This window comes from Saccostrea cucullata, unplaced genomic scaffold (assembly GCF_032062105.1).
Source record: "Saccostrea cucullata isolate Sc308-1 unplaced genomic scaffold, CSIRO_AGI_Scuc_v1 ctg11754, whole genome shotgun sequence".
Lineage (NCBI taxonomy): Eukaryota > Metazoa > Mollusca > Bivalvia > Ostreida > Ostreidae > Saccostrea > Saccostrea cuccullata.
Window position 1 is genome coordinate 1,157 of NW_026922654.1, and position 17,543 is coordinate 18,699.

At 34.5% G+C, this 17,543-nt stretch overlaps 1 protein-coding gene across 2 annotated transcripts; it reads left to right on the top strand.

Moving 5' to 3' along the window:
• Nucleotides 1–294: 294 nt before the first annotated feature.
• On the top strand, nt 295–15,238 carry LOC134262165 (uncharacterized). 2 transcript variants are annotated; one of them, XM_062744557.1, is made up of 14 exons: nt 295–429; nt 592–716; nt 2,216–2,360; nt 3,101–3,237; nt 3,600–3,735; nt 3,881–3,976; nt 4,264–4,403; nt 5,375–5,463; nt 5,561–5,645; nt 5,827–5,898; nt 14,155–14,250; nt 14,337–14,495; nt 14,689–14,784; nt 14,875–15,238. In XM_062744557.1, exons 1-14 carry the CDS (start codon nt 303–305, stop codon nt 14,956–14,958), a joined length of 1,587 nt encoding a protein of 528 aa, XP_062600541.1. In that variant the 5' UTR covers nt 295–302; the 3' UTR covers nt 14,959–15,238. The 2 variants fall into 2 exon arrangements, with proteins under 2 accessions (XP_062600541.1, XP_062600542.1); XM_062744558.1 differs by lacking the exons at nt 295–429; nt 592–716 and adding an exon at nt 1,569–1,839.
• Nucleotides 15,239–17,543: the final 2,305 nt, after the last annotated feature.

Below are 17,543 nucleotides of genomic sequence, written 5' to 3' on the forward strand. Positions count from 1 at the left end.
ATGAGTGAAAAATTCTCGAGAGGGACGTTAAACAGCATACAATTAATCAATATATAAATGCTATTAGATGCTTCGGAAAAACAGTGAATTCTGCGCCCACAAATTCTACACAGTCAACATTTTTTGAATATCAGATGTCGCCAAGCAAAGTTTACTGTAACTACTTCATTATGTCACTTGGATGCGTGGTTTCATAATTCGAAGCAAATATCTCAAGATGAATCAGTTTCGGCTTATTTACAGATTTACATACATGTATATACACGTTTCTATCACATATATAATTTTTATAAGGAATACTGATGGGAGGGAGTTTTTCTTCCAAACCGATAACAGATTCGCAAGAGACAACCGAAAAAGATGCCAGAACACACAACTATATCGTAGGTCTTCTAAACAGAGACGTTGACAATGATTCTGACGAACCAGGTAAGCTTTTTATTCTCAGTTTATATGTTGTTACCCATGCAATCTGATTAAAATAAAGATCTCTACATAGCGCAAAGCGCATTTGCACTATTAGAGATCTGTATTTTAATCAGATTGTTACTTATGACGTTTTCTCCCAAACACGACTTTGTTCCTAATTAGAAACATCAGAAGAGGATTTTCCAATATCTTTGGACCTTAGAGATTTTGAGGACCCGTTTCCTTTTGAAAATCTTGTGTTTGAGGGAGGCGGAGCTAAAGGTGTGGCTTATCCGGGGGCTATCCAGGTATAAACATTTAGTGCATTAATATATATCATAAAATGATTCGTTTTACATAGATAAAAATTATGAACAAGCTTTTCAATAACAATTTCCAGAGCAAAAGATTTTTGAAAAAATGATAATTGAAATCCGCAGTATCGGAACAATGAAACACATGTATATGGAGTGTAATAAATCAGAATAAGTAAAGTGGACTGAAATGGTTTTGAATCACCCAATTAAATCATTTTGTGTGCACCCAATCAGAGTTGACATTTTAGCCAACCAAATGTTAAGAATTATTAACCAATTAGCACTTTAACGAACAGAGGCAAAATAGTATAAATTCAGGGATCAATCCAGCTTCGTTTACTGTTGGTGTAACTCTTTGTAGGGGTTAGGTGACTTAGGGAGGTACCTCGGCTGTGTCGGGAAACAACAAAATTGTTAATTAGACCACTCAGCCCAGGGACCTAGTTCCCTAGTGTCTTTGTGACTAGCTATGGTGTCTCGGTGACTTTAACTTGTGTCTAACAAAAATAGTCCTGTTAGTAGCTATGGTGTCTTGGTAACTTAGATTGTGTTTGTGTTTGTGTTTCTTAGTGTATACCTGTGACTTTATGATTTTTAGGGTGTGTTTTAGGTAGTTGCAGACTGTGTCGAAAAACAACCGGACTGTTAGTCAAACCACTTAGTCTGCAGCTACAGGGATATTGTAAAAGGTTGGATCATTGGTTTGATAAGTTATTAGTGATTCTTTTGTTATAGTTCGTTATTGTTTAGTTTGACAATCATTATTCAGATAGAACCAAGGAAAAAGTATATATAGTAAATTTCATTTTTTTTTAGTGCCATTGAAGCTATTGAAGTTTGTTTTGATTTTATATTGTAAACGTGATTCTTAGGAAGAAAACCTAAGCGAACCCAATTGATAATCATTTGTACATTGTAAAAACGTTACAGGAGATAACGAGCTCAAAAATCTATTAAACAATAGCAATCAGGAACAGAATAAACACGAACCTCCTAAACATCAGAGATGAGATCAGGTGCCATGGAGGAGTGAGCATCCCCTGTCAACCAGTCACACCCGCTGTTAGCTCCTTGTCATGATCTGGAAATGACAGGAAAATCCGATGATATTTTAGTGTGTAAATAACGGTCTAACAATTAGTATAAAAACACGTCTTATATCATCTGACTAACATGTTTTAAATATACATTTATGACATATAAAAAGTATTACGTTGATATTAAAGTCAACAAACCAACACCTTTGCAATACAATACCTCAATATTAATTAACACACCCACACACACACACAAAAAAAAAAACGAAAGCAGAAAGGATATTTGAAAATGTTTGAAATGAAAATAAGTCTCGTTCATTTATATTGTTTTCATTTGCAGCTATTCCATGAAGAAAAGAATAATTCTAGTATCGAGCAATAAAATTACACTCATTTAAACAGGTAGGATTTTGCAAGAGGATGGTTCAAAATGAGCAATTGCTTTGATTTCAGGCCTTGGAAGAACTAGGGCTGATAAAGCAAATTAAACGCTTTGCTGGAACAAGTGTTGGTTCAATGACTGCTTGCATGGTAGCCCTTGGTTACAATTCCACGAAAATAAAAGAAGTTTTGGAGAAAGATTTCAGAACGTTCTATGGTATGTATCATCACAAGAAATATGAGATTCGTTCAATAATTAATGCAAAAGCTCATAATTTTTTTAAAGCACAAAAATGGTTTCTTTATATACATGTATCTAACCCTTCATAATACCTTAGGATATACTCTTGAGAAGTGAAATAGATGAGGCATATTTAACAAAAGACTACTCAGAAATACGGACCAGACCTCCTTTTTATCTAAACATCGTATAATTTAATCTTGAACAATGGAATATGTGGAGATAACGAACAGTATTCGAGCTCAGAAGTCCATTAAATATTACAAAAAAAAGGAGCGGAGCAAACACGGACCTCCACATTAGAGATGGGATCAGGTGCAATAGAGGACTAAGCATCCCCTGCCGAACTGCCACACCCGCCCTGTGTTCCTTGTCATGATCAGGAAATAATGGAAAAAATTTAGGGACAAATCAGTGTACATAATGGTCTAACAATCAATATGAAATTATTATTCTGTTAATAAAATAGCTTGTTTCATAGGATTACATTGGATAAGGTAAACATGTACATTTGTAAATTGAAATTGGAGCTCTTTATTATATTAAGAAATATGCTAAAACAACATTACCTAATGATTTTTTTAAAGATTAGAAATACTTGCATTTCTATCATTGTCACAACCTTTCACTAAAATAAGATATTAAATTTTGTTTACATCAGACGAACCTTAATAATAACATGAATAACTATAACTATATATCTTTTTTATTTTTAGATGCAAGATTAGGACGATTAAGTCTTATACCAAATATGTTGTTCCATCTGGGATGGCAGCCAATGAACACATTATTTGAATTTTTTGGAGATCTTGTTGCGGAAAAGCTTGGGAATAAAGATGCTACCTTTAAAGATGTCAGTTCTCAACATATTAATGAAAACACCTGATGTGATTTGATAGTACATGCATCTTACCTTTGTTCTTTTAAAATTAATATCATTTACTCTTTGTAAGACATGAATTGACATTTGGCCTAGAACCATATGCAGAGATTTTTTGGGATTAATTTTACGATCTTTTGGAATCCAGATCATGTTTTGTAATTCAAATTCAATTTAAAAGTGGCAAATTATTTATAAGATAATTTTCCTTTGAAGAGAAAAAAATCAGCTTAGATTTCCACTTGTACATTATTTTGCTTTGATTAATGTATTTTGTTAAACTAGTGGTAAAGTATAGTTTATGATTTACTCATTTTATAAAGAATTTTCTACAGTTGTACACAAAAACTGGGAAGGAGCTTTGTATCGTGGTGATGAATGTAAACAATATGGAGGAAGAGTACTTCCACCTTAAAACAACTCCCAATGTTCCTCTCAGAATGGCTATGCGCATGTCAGCCAGCTTGCCAGGTCAGAAACACTTCTCTTTCATAAAGACCTAGGGTTCAGAATTTTAACTTTCATAGGCGAACAATTTGTAGTCACAAAATTTAGCTTTAACTAATTATATTATTAAATATGGCTGATATAATCTTTGTATGTGGATCTATTATAGGATTGATGCAACCCGTTCAATATGTAATATCCGGCCAAAAAAATCTCTATATAGACGGAGGAATTCTGGTTAACTATCCCATTTCGTGTTTTGATGGTATGAGCGAATTTCATTTTACAAATAACTTCAAATTAAAGCATATGATATTGAGATTTCAGCCCATTTGAAATGAAACTAAAAAATGAGTAACCTCTCCTTGCAAATAAATTACTTGAATGTATTTTTCAAAAATATTATTAATTTATAGTAAACTTTAATATTTGTACAATAATAATATTGGTGTGTAATTAAAAAGATATTAAGGCATTTATACCATGAAACAGAGAGAGAGAGAATTTTTGTTTTGACCTTTAATTTATGATATATTATATATTCTATACAAGGGTGGTGGTTATCAATGAAGAAAGAAGATACATTTTTCAAAAGGTTACAACCAATTGAGAAAATTAATTATATTATGGACAAAAGACAGAGGTTTGCTCGGGATGAATTGAAAGCCTCAAAAACTTTGGGTTTTGTATTGGTGAGATTTTATATCACACAGCTTTTCTGTCCCAGAGGTTTTTGGGAAGATCTACAAGGATTTATTTTTTCTATTTATTTCAATGTAAAACTTAGATTCCCTATTGTGGCCCTGCTCGACCCCTGGGGTCATAATTTGAAAAATCCAGAATCTATTCGACATCAGAATGTTTCCATTTAAGTTCATCTTTTCTGGTCCAGTGGTTCTTGAGAAGATTTTTAAAGTTTTTTTTCACTAGTATATATTTCAATGTAAAACTTGGATTCGCTATTGTGGCCCCGCTCCACCCCTGGTGTCATAATTTGAACAATTTAGAATCTATACAAGGTTAACCCTAGGATGCTTGCACACAAGTTTCAGCTTCTTTGACCCAGTTTTTCTTTGGGAGAAGTTATTTAAAGTTTTTTCTTTATATTTCAATGTAAAAGTTGAATTCCCTATTTTGGCCCCGCCCTATCCCCAGGGGTTATGATTTAAATTATTTAGAATTTACACAACCCAAGGATGCTTTCACGTAAGTTTCAGCTTTTCAGGCCCAGTGGTTCTTGAGAAAAAAAATGTTAAGACCCAGCCTATTTTTGTCTTTTCTTGATTATCACATCTTGGAACGAGACTTGGTCCTATAAGCATTTCTACAATTTAAACTTCTCTTTACCCAAGGATGCTTTGTATTTAGTTTGATGAAAATTAGCCAAGTGGCTCTTTAGAAGAAATTGAAAATGTGAAAAGTTTACAGACAACGGGGTCATCAGGAAAGCTCACTTGAGCTTTTAGCTCAAATGAGCTAAAATATACATAAAAAATTAAAATATATACTAGTACATGTATAAAATTCATGATATACATGTACAAGATCCAATGACTCAAGAAAAAAAAATGAAAAATAGAGCATTAAAGTATTTCTTATTCTAAGATTTTATAATGCACTTTCAGTATTTTTTAAAAATCAAGATTTTAATTACGACTTTCAGTATAGTGATAATGAACAGCAGAGCTTCAGAGACGTGTACGAGAGTAGAGAAAACAGACGAATAGTGTACCCCGATACAAAAATGGGCAGGTATATATCATTTTTATCACAGAGTTTACTTATGTAAAATTTCAATAGTCTTTACTTTCAAAATGTGGTCTCAATGGTCTGAATTTTTTGTTAACAGACAAGCTACACAAAGAATGAAAAAAGAAATGAAGCTGAGAAAAGAACATGTGCTTGTAAAAGACGCCATTAATAAATTTTTAGAGGTGAAAATATATTTTCTTAATTTTTTAAATCCATCAATCTGCATGATGTTTTTAAGGCGTTATATCTTTCATTTATTTAATTTTTGGCTTTGTGGAAAGAAATTTTAAAATATAAAAGAAATAATTCGTAATCTTTATAGAAACTATAATGGTAAATAAATGTATACTACTATTTCTTAAGCTTTCATCGAAATTTGACGAGAACAGCGATGAGACAATAAGTAAGGATGAGCTGGCAGCTATCTTAAATGACGTAAGCAATTTAAAGCCTCTCCATAATCTCTTTCTAATTCCCAAAATATTACCTGGTACTTGTATTGTTATGGGTCAGAATTACCCGAAATGCCAGCAAAGATCAATAACACAATTTAAACTTAACAATAATTTATTTACAGTAATATATAATAAGTATATAAAACATAAAGTACAAACTTAGCAAGAATCTAAGAATACATACATCAGAGTGTCCGTTGCTGCACACAATGTCCCAGTGAAAATATATCCCAGTTATATCTCAATAGTGCTTATACGACAAAGTATTCACAATTATTGTATATCTATGCATTGAATTGACAGGGTATTTATACAGTATTATAAATCTAGAATATTCTAGAAAATGTTAAAACATGATATTACTGGAACAATCTGGACATACACAAAATTTAAGAATGTTCTAGATAAAATGACCAAACATGTTGACCACTCTGGAATGTTCAAGAAACTTAATGTTACTAATTATATACATAATAAAACAATACACATCTCACAACACCTCCCCCCTTAAAAAAGTTTGAATGTCAATGAAAACTTATATTATTAAAATAAAAGTTTTGTACATTAATACAAAATCTAGTATGTTTACGTTACTCTTGACAAGGCGTCTGCAATAACATTATCTTTGCCTTTGATATGCTTAATTGTTATGTTGTATTCTTGTACATGTAACAACAAACTCCATCTAGTCAGTCTTTGATTCTTGTTTGACAATTTATGCAAAAATGTCAGGGGGCTGTGATCCGTATATACAAGAATTGGATGCAAAGTAACATTCAAATAAACATCAAAATGCTGTAAAGCTAACAACAAAGCAAGGCATTCCTTTTCAATGGTGGAATAGTTTTGTTGACATTTTGTAAGTTTCTTTGAAAAATAAGAAACAACTCTATCTATATTATCACTATGTTCTTGAAACAAAGCTGCCCCGATTCCAACATCACTAGCATCAACAGTAAGCTTAAATTGCTTAGAAAAATCTGGAGTTGACAGAACTGGGTTGCTCATAAGGACAGATTTTATTTTATGAAAGGATTTTTCACAGTCCTTTGTCCATTCAAAGTTAACCTTCTTTTGTAAAAGATTTGTAAGTGGACTAACAACTGAGGAAAAATTTGGACAAAATTTTCTGTAAAACCCAGCCATGCCCAAAAACCTCATTAATTCTTTCTTGTTTGTAGGAATCGGGAACTTTGCAATAGCTTCCACTTTAGCCATAATGGGTGTAACATAACCTTGACCTACTTTATGACCTAAATACTCTACATAAGCATGACAAAATTCGCTCTTCTCAAGATTCACAGTTAAGTTTGCTTTAGCTAAAATGTCAAATAAAGCACGCATGATTCGGAGATGTTCGTCCCATGTGTCGCTGTATATGACGACATCATCAATGTAGGCCTCGCATCCCTCAAGGTCTTGAAGAAGGGAGTGAATCATCCTTTGGAATGTAGCCGGTGCGTTTTTCATGCCAAAAGGCATTACTTTATACTGGTAAAGTCCATCTGGTGTAACAAAAGCAGATATTTCTTTTGCTCTTTCTGTTAACGGCACTTGCCAGTAGCCTTTCAACAGGTCAAATTTACTGACAAATTTCGCGTTTCCAATGTTGTCAATACAGTCATCGATTCTAGGTATTGAATATGAATCAGTTTTGGTAACAGAATTCACCTTTCTAAAGTCTGTACATAATCGGTAGGTACTGTCCTGTTTTGGTACAAGAATACACGGTGAGCTCCAATCACTTTTACTAGGTTCAACAATGTCATTGTCCAACATGTACTGCACTTCCCTTCTTAGGTACTGCAATTTTATTGGATTCAGACGGTACGGATGTTGTTTGATAGGCAGAACGTCACTCACTATGACATCATGACAAGCTGCATTAGTTTTCTTTGGAACATCCGAAAAGATTTGATGATACTCATTCATCAAGTTTTTAACTTGTTCTTTTTGATGAATGTTCAAATGTCCAAGTTTGGCATCAAAATCATCCAAAATTTCTGAGTTTTTCAAACGAACACTCTGATTACAATCTTTCTCATTCATTTCTACACTCGTATCACTTTCAATACAATTTTGAACAGTCTTAGCATTGGCTAAAGTGGAAACTGGTTTTACAGAATTTCGGTCACACCTTTCAAAATACTCTTTTAACATGTTAATGTGACAAACCCGTTTCTCTTTACGTCGACCTGGTGTCTTAACTACATAGTTTACATCACTGATCTTGCTTTCAATTTCATAAGGGCCATAAAATCTGGCCTGTAAAGGATGACCAGGAATAGGTAAAAATACAAGAACCTTATCACCTGGCTTAAACACCCTATTTCTGGCATCTTTGTCATACCACATTTTCATTTTCATCTGAGAACTCTTCAAATTTTCTTGTGCTAATTTACAAGCATTGTAAAGTTTTTCTTTGAAATCAGACACATAATCTAAAAGATTTAGATCACTAGTCTCAGTCAGCCACTTTTCCTTCAACAATTTCAAAGGACCTCTAACTGTATGTCCGAACACCAATTCAAAAGGACTAAACCCAAGAGACTCCTGGACTGCCTCTCGTGCAGCAAATAGTACAAGATGAACCCCTTCATCCCAGTCTTTCTCATACTGGTAACAATAGGTCTTCAGCATTGTTTTTAAGGTCTGGTGAAAACGTTCTAGCGCCCCTTGGGATTCAGGATGATAAGCAGTTGATCTATACTGTCTAATACCCAACTCATGCATGACTTGCTGGAACAACCCCGACATAAAATTTGAGCCTTGATCCGACTGAATTGCCTTGGGTGCTCCTACAAAACTGAAAAACTTGGTTAGGGCCTTAACTATGCTCTTTGCCTTTATATTCCTAAGAGGTATGGCTTCAGGAAATCGAGTGGATGTACACATAATGGTAAGTAAATACTGGTTTCCTGATCTGGTCCTTGGCAAAGGTCCTACACAATCCACCAACACTCGACTAAACGGTTCTTTAAAAACTGGAATGGGTTGGAGAGGAGCAGATGGTATCTTCTGATTTGGTTTACCTACCATCTGACAGACATGGCATGACTTGCAAAACTTTGAAACATCCTTTCTTAGCTTAGGCCAATAAAAATGACTCAAAATCCTATTATAAGTCTTATTGATACCTAAATGACCAGCCATAGGTGTATCGTGGGCTAAACTCATGACATCTCGATGATAAGCAGCTGGGACCACTATCTGGTGAACAACACGCCACACTTCATCTGGAGAAGCGTCAGGTGGTCGCCATTTTCGCATAAGGATGCCATCTTTCATATAGAAGCATTCTCCAACTTTAATAGCCTCTTCTGGTGGAAGTGCCCTCTTACTAAGTTGAATGATATCTGGGTCTTTATGTTGTTCAGAGAGTAAACGTTCTCGGCTGAGGATGTCCTTGCCTTGGCTAACTAGTGGATGCAACTCATCATCCTCACCACCAAATTTTGGTAAAAGTTCTTTCTTCTCTTGCTTCTTCATATTGTGTGGTTCCATGCTTGTTTGAGTGCCATCAAGGTCAGATAAGAAAGTGTCATTCAAATCAATATCAACAGAGGAATTCGTCTCGTCAAAGGCTTGAGTATGGTCTGCCTCCATTTCTCGTCTTCTGGCCATCGCTCTAGTAACAGCACAGGCTGGATAAATGTCATCATCTTCATCATCGCACATGACATCTGGAGTGATTTTCTCACAAACTATAGGATCTGGTACAACTTTTCCACCAGCTAAATCGTTGCCTAGCAACAAAGAAATGCCTGGAACAGGAAGAGTAGGTCGAACACCTACGATAACAGGTCCAGTAACTAAATCTGACTTTAAACTAATTCTATGCAGGGGAACATCAATGACGCCTAGCTCCACACCCTGTAATAAAACTGACCCACCAGTAGAAGTCTGCTCAGACAAAGGAAGCACACCCTCTAACAATAACGTCTGTGCAGCACCAGTATCTCTCAAAATCTGGACAGGTTTTATTTCGCTAGAGTCACCGAGTGAAACAAATCCCTGAGACATAAAGGGCTTATAATCCTCCATAGAATCAATAGAACTGGACTGTGAACCCTGGACATCAGGAGTGTCAGAAAAAATCGAAACTAAGGCTTCTCTATCACCTCTAACTGCCGCACAAGCATGTGGTTGAGTTTTATCAAAATCATTTTTTCTCTTAAGTTTAAAGCATTCACTGATCAGATGACCCTTTTTCTTACAATAACTACAAGTAGGAAGCGACCCTATTCCAGACGATCCTTCAACACGTCTTGGACCGGACTTAAAACCACCTTGGGATGGAGACTGGGAACTTGTGAAAGACTGAGACCCTGAACCACTCTTTTTATATGTGTCTGAATTTGTAGAATTACTGCTAGTCTGAGATCTTGATACAAAATTCTTTTTATGAGACAGAGCATAAGTATCAGATATGACTGCTGCCTCTTCAAGAGTTTTCACATTCTTATCTTCTAAATGTGTTTTCAAATCTTGAGGAACACATTCCTTAAACTCTTCTACCAGGATGACTTGGCGCAAATTAGCAAAAGTTTTATCAAGTTTCTTAGATCTAAACCAGTGATCGAATAAATCTTCTTTCTCTCGTGAAAATTCAACAAATGTTTGGTTATCAAACTTCCTATACTTTCTGAATTTTTGTCTATATGCTTCAGGTACTAATTCATATGCTTTTAATATTGCTGCCTTGACCTTCTCATAGTCTGAACTCTCAGCTACCCCTAGTGCAGAGTACACCTCAGCTGCTTTGCCAACCAGTACACTTTGTAACATCGTTGACCAAACATTTTGTGGCCATTTAAGATTCTCTGCGACTTTTTCAAATTGGGGAAAATATTTGTCTACAGATTTTTCTTGAAATTTTGGAACTAATCTGATATTTTTTGCTGCGTCAAATTCAGTTTTGACAACTGACGGTTCTTTATGGTTTTGTAATTTTAATTTCTCTAATTCAAAGTTCATTGCACGCTCTTCTCTTTCTGCTGCTAATTTGTCTAATTCAAATTTTCGTTCACGCTCTCGTTCTTCTCTCTCTCTTTCTCGCTCCTCTCTTTCTCTTATTCGATCTTCTCTTTCTAATTTTTCTCTTTCAAATCGCATTTTCTCTAACTCTAATTGAAACTGATATTCTGCCATTTTAAAAGAGCCTAACTCTGATTTAACTGTATATTCTGGAAGATCATATTTTTCAAAGACGTTTTCTTCTACTAGTTTGTTTGCAACCTTAATTCTAATGTCTTGCTTTCTCTGAGAGGATTTAACATCTAACCCAAAATGCAAACCTAATGCGATCAAGTCATCCTTCTTTAACGTATCAAAAACCTGAACACTTGGTGAACTAAGAAAGTCTGTGACCGAAAACACCATGTTGATTTCTGCTGGCTTATAATCAAATTTAACGGTTCAATAAACAAAATTCTGACAATAAACTGCAAAAGTGCAAAAAATTCTTTATCCCGGACGAGCCCCCAATTCTGTTATGGGTCAGAATTACCCGAAATGCCAGCAAAGATCAATAACACAATTTAAACTTAACAATAATTTATTTACAGTAATATATAATAAGTATATAAAACATAAAGTACAAACTTAGCAAGAATCTAAGAATACATACATCAGAGTGTCCGTTGCTGCACACAATGTCCCAGTGAAAATATATCCCAGTTATATCTCAATAGTGCTTATACGACAAAGTATTCACAATTATTGTATATCTATGCATTGAATTGACAGGGTATTTATACAGTATTATAAATCTAGAATATTCTAGAAAATGTTAAAACATGATATTACTGGAACAATCTGGACATACACAAAATTTAAGAATGTTCTAGATAAAATGACCAAACATGTTGACCACTCTGGAATGTTCAAGAAACTTAATGTTACTAATTATATACATAATAAAACAATACACATCTCACAACAGTATATAAAAAAACACAGAGATACTAATGTATGAAAACTTTGTTACAGTTAAAAAAATCTGTAACAATAGTTTATCATAGCATTTTTTCTATGAGTTGGACTGAAAAACATTGTGTAAGATATACAAGTTTCTCAATTTCTCACTTGCAAATGTCTGATAGTTAAAGAAAATAATCCTCCACTTTTTTAGCTCACCTGAGCCGAAGGCTCAAGTGAGCTTTTCTGATCACATTTTGTCCGTCGTCCGTCCGTCTGTCTGTCCGTCCGTCTGTCTGTCTGTCCGTCCGTCCGTCTGTAAACTTTTCACATTTTCGACTTCTTCTCAGAACCACTGGGCCAATTTTGACCAAACTTGGTACAAAGCATCCTTGGGTAAAGGGGAGTTTAAATTGTTAAAATGAAGGGCCAAGTCCCCTTACAAGGGGAGATAATCAAGAAAAGACAAAAATAGGGTGGGGTCACTAAAAAATCTTCTTCTCAAGAACCACTGGGCCAGGAAAGCTGAAACTTATGTGGAAGCATCCTTGGATAGTGTAGATATTAAATTGTTAAAATCATGACCCCCGGGGGTAGGGCGGGGCCACAATAGGGAATCCAAGTTTTACATAGAAATATATAGAACAAATCTTTAAAAATCTTCTTCTCAAGAACCACTGTGCCAGGAAAGCTGAAACTTATGTGGAAGCATCTTTGGGAAGTGTAGATATTAAATTGTTAAAATCATGACCCCCGGAGGTAGGGCGGGGCCACAATAGGGAATCCAAGTTTTATATAGAAATATCTATAGAAAAATCTTTAAACTCTTCTTCTCAAGAACCAGTGGGCCAGGAAAGCTGAAACTTATGTGGAAGCATCCTTGGGTGGTGTAGATATTAAATTGTTAAAATCATGACCCCCGGGGGTAGGGCGGGCCACAATAGGGAATCCAAGTTTTACATAGAAATATATAGAACAAAGCTTTAAAAATCTTCTTCTTATAAACCACTGGGCCAGGGAAGCTGAAACTTATGTGGAAGCATCCTTGGGTAGTGAAGATATTAAATTATTAAAATCATGACCCCCAGGGGTAGGGTGGGGCCACAATGGGGAATCCAAGTTTTACATAGAATTATATAGAACAAATCTTGAAAAATCTTCCTCTCAAGAACCACTGGGCCAGGAATGCTGAAACTTATGTGGAAGCATCCTTTGGTAGTGTAGATATTAAATTTTTAAAATCATGACCCCCCGGGAAGGGCGGGGCCACAATAGGGAATCCAAGTTTTACATAGAAACATATAGAACAAATTTTTAAAAATCTTCTTCTCAAGAACCACTGGGCCAGGAAAGCTGAAACTTATGTGGGAGCATCCTTGGGTAGTGTAGATATTAAATTGTTAAAATAGTGACCCCCAGGGGTAGGGCGGGTCACAATAGGGAATCCAAGTTTAACATAGAAATATATATAGAACAAATCTTTAAAAATCTTCTTCTCAAGAACCACGTGGCCAGGAAAGCTGATACTTATGTGGAAGCATCCTTTGGTAGTGTAGATATTAAATTGTAAAAATCATGACCCCTGGGGGTAGGGCGGGGCCACAATAGGGAATTCCAAGTTTTACATAGAAAAATATAGAACAAATCTTTAAAAACCTTCTTCTCTAGAACCACAGGGCCAGGAAAGCTGCAACTTACGTGGAAGCATCCTTGGGTAGTGTAGATTCTAAAGTTTTAAAATAAAAAAGGGAAGGGGGTTGTTGGGCATGATAGGTATAGCAAGAGGGGGAATCTGGTAAAGAACTGCATCACCTAAGGTACTCAGGTGAGCGATGTGGCCCATGGGCCTCTTGTTTAGATCTAGAGACTAAATACCTCTCAATTTCTATATCAATATTGTAGATATTAGATTTAATAAATGAATGAGCTGGTTTTAGGAGAACTAAAAGTATTTAAGTATGAAATATATGGGGATCACGAGCAGTATTCAAACTCCAAAGTCCATTAAACAATGGTCCTTAAACAATACAAAACAGGAGCAAAACATGCAAACACGCACCTCCAAAACATCAGAGGTGGGATCAGGTGCCATGTAGCAGTGAGCAGTTCCTGCTGGCTAGTACTGGTCAAACTATGAACTATGATAAACTATAATTAACTATAGTGAATATTTGCTGGAGTGTATTTACAGATTTTGTAAGAAATATAATAAAGTGAATATTTCTTTTTATGTCACTCATTCTTTACTTACAAATGGATTAAAATAAGGTACACTTTTATGAGATTATTACTGAAGCTACATGTTTGTGTTTCATAGAAAAGTTTCACTGAAAGTGAAAAAGAACGCCTTTTTGGAAAAGGTGTCACTGTGGAGGATGTTCTTAATCGCTTGGATAAAGATGGAAATGGCAAGGTACGCCTTCGGTCCATTTTTGGCAAAATCATTATTTTTCAAGGCGATGTCCACACATATCATCCTCAACTTTTAATGCATTTTAGTTGAATTTTCGTGAAGTCGTCATGTTCATTGAGGAAAATGGATTTTCAATAGTAAATTGCAGCCACGGGTTTAAAAGAGAGGAAGTGACGACATTGCTGAATCTTGTTCAGGCAATTTATACAGGACTATCTTGTAACGTCACGCAAGTGGGAATCAGTGTAAGTATTTTTTTGAGTGCTTACAGAATTCTGCAAAGAAATATTTATATGGTAAGACTGCAACTCTCAATCATTTACACAGTTTGGGCTAATTTAAAATTGATTTTACAAAAAAATTACTGTTGTCAAAACCTTAATGATATTTTTAATACATGTATTTACTATCTTGGCTAACGATTTTGTATTCCGTCAGTCAGCAGATGTGTCTAGAACAGTTGGCATCAATACTCATTATGTAGGGACAACGGTCTTTGACTACGAAAAGGAAGATGTGGACTTTCTTAACAAGGTAAAGGCGTCCTAATCCTTTCTGAATCATTAAAATCGAGACATGATAAGCTAAAAGCACCAGACTCGTATGTAAAATCATTTTTTTTAGGAATCCTATAGATCTACCATGACATTCTTGAAACATTTTGCTGAAACAAAGATGAAGTCTCGGATGGAAAAAGAAAAACAGTAGAATGCATTTACCTGTGTAATTACATTGTCTTAAATAAAATATTTTGGAAGCAGACTTAATTCTTTTTAAATTACTTTCTTTTAACATGTTCAACAACATTTATAAAATTGTAATTGATTTAAGAAGTTTGACATTATTTCTGCTCTGTCTGTCCTCCATAATTAAAATATGACCATCCCATTCTTTTCTTTTCTCGTTGTATGTTTATTGTTTTACCTTGTACATATGTATAAGACTTTCATTTATGCTCTTGTAAATGTATCATATATTCATTTTTTTTTCATCTTATTTATATACTCGACCTCATGTAGCTATTATTGAAATAAATGAACTTGAACTTTCAAATACATGTTCAAAACTTTTCATTGCACTTTAAAGTACTAATATGTACAGTATTTATTATCATAATAGCCCAATGTGTGTTTCATATGAAACAAAATTGATTCTGGAGAGGAATTTTCCAGTAATGAAAGTTGAAAGAAAGAAATTAAAAATACTTATCATGTACAATATACTATGCCTTTTAATTGGCGAATATTTACAAATACAAACGAAGATACACTATTATCATAGATCATACACCGGTGAAGGGTTTGAAATTTTGAAGGCCAGGGTTTGAACCGAACACCTTCCAATCATGGAACAAGCGCACTACCGAAATTTCTTTTTCTATACTTTAATTTGAATTGATTGGTTCATGACAAGGAGCACACAGCGGGTGGGACCGGTCAGAAGTGGATGTTCACTCCTACATGGCACCTGATCCCACCTCTGATGTTTTGGATGTTTGCTCTGCTTCAATTTTGTATTATTTATTGGACTTTGAGCTTGAATACTATTCGTTATCTACATATATTTCATGGCATAACCAACTTTTATTCGCGACGGCTTTATTTTTCGGTTTACTGGGGGATAAACTATTTTGCGACGATTAGTTTTCGCGATCAAGCCTTTATAGAATCTGTTGTTTATAGAAAGAGTGACGTTAAGGACCGGTTCGCGACAAGAAATATTCGCAAAGATGAAGCTCTCACGGACCTCGTGAAAAGTCAATGTTTGCCTATGATATTGATTAAAACCTTGACCTAAAAGTGATCGATTTTTCGTTTGACTTCCTCTTGAACACTTTTCTATCTTCGTTGAAAAAAAATGATATAATATTTCCAGAAAAGAAAATTGAATTTATTCTTTATATATTAAACTAAAAAAAAATTAAGTTTGAAATCGATTGTTTATCAAAGAACAACACTTTCCATTTTTATTATGTTTTTTCTTTTAGTTTTCATGAGTAACTTTCAATGCCAATGTCTTTGTCCAATATCTGTTGATAGCTAATATGAAAATAAAAAAGAATGGAAAATTGTCATTGAATCAAATCACAATACTTCATCAAATTATATAATATAGTTTGGATCCAATACCTTAGATAAATGTATTTCCAAACGTTTAATATGTTTTTTTTTAAAAACCCGCCACCGCAACAGATTTATAATCATTTCTACATGTTACATACACCTACAGTTGTGCAAAGTCTTCTTAAAATGTACAGGAATAAAATAAATTTTTAGAAAGGTTCACAATTATCATGGCCTTATATTAACCTATATTCTTATCATAAACTGACCTTTAAATTGGTGATAAACAGAGGAGACTATGATCGGAATAAGTGGAATAATATTTCTAATAATAACCATTCTGGGTATTATTCAGCAGTGTTATACGCATACGTTGCCTCGTCGATCACAAGGTTTGTACCATCGTCATTCATAGTAGTCACTGTCGAGTAGAATTGTTAACTTTTATCTGATTTATATATTGATGTCTTGATGACACAGGTCAATTTTAGGAAGAATCTCCAGCAACACAAAAAGTTAACATTTGTTTAACCTCTGTCCTCTAGTAAAAATTTTTTACCCTTGAATTTTCTCATCCAGTTAAGATATATGCTGAAATTTTCTAGAAAGAAAAAAAACAGCATTCTACCTACAGACTATTTTTTTTACTCCGAGTCTGGAGAATTAATGCACACAAACGCCATTTTAAACATGGCCTCATCATCTTGAAATTGAAGGTATATATGTTATTTTATAAAAGTAATATGCATATAATATAATTTTATGAAAAAAATATTAACCACTCTGGAAAAAAAAGTCATTTTATTCCTTACCGAATCAAATAGTCGACCCTAAAATCTAAAAGATTTTCAGCATGTCAAGCGGCGCCAGCAGACATTCTGTTTCTACTGGATTCCTCTGGAAGTGAGGGATCTGATAACTTCGATCTTCAGAAGAATTTTGTGTCCAAGTTTGTCACATTTTTGAATATCGGACCATATGACGCCCAGGTTTCTGTGGGAACATTCTCCACAATCGCTAGGAGCTTCATTCGACTTAACTCCTATCACGACCAATACAGCCTTCTGAATGCCATTGCGCGGGTAAGTAATAGATAAACTTTTTTTCAATTGTTAGCTCTTCTTTTTTAGTCCGTATATGTTTTTGAAGCAAAGGTGGAATTTTTGCTATAGATTGAAAAATGTTACATCCGAAAAAAAATTGCAAAAATAAAACATAATATTTTTTGCA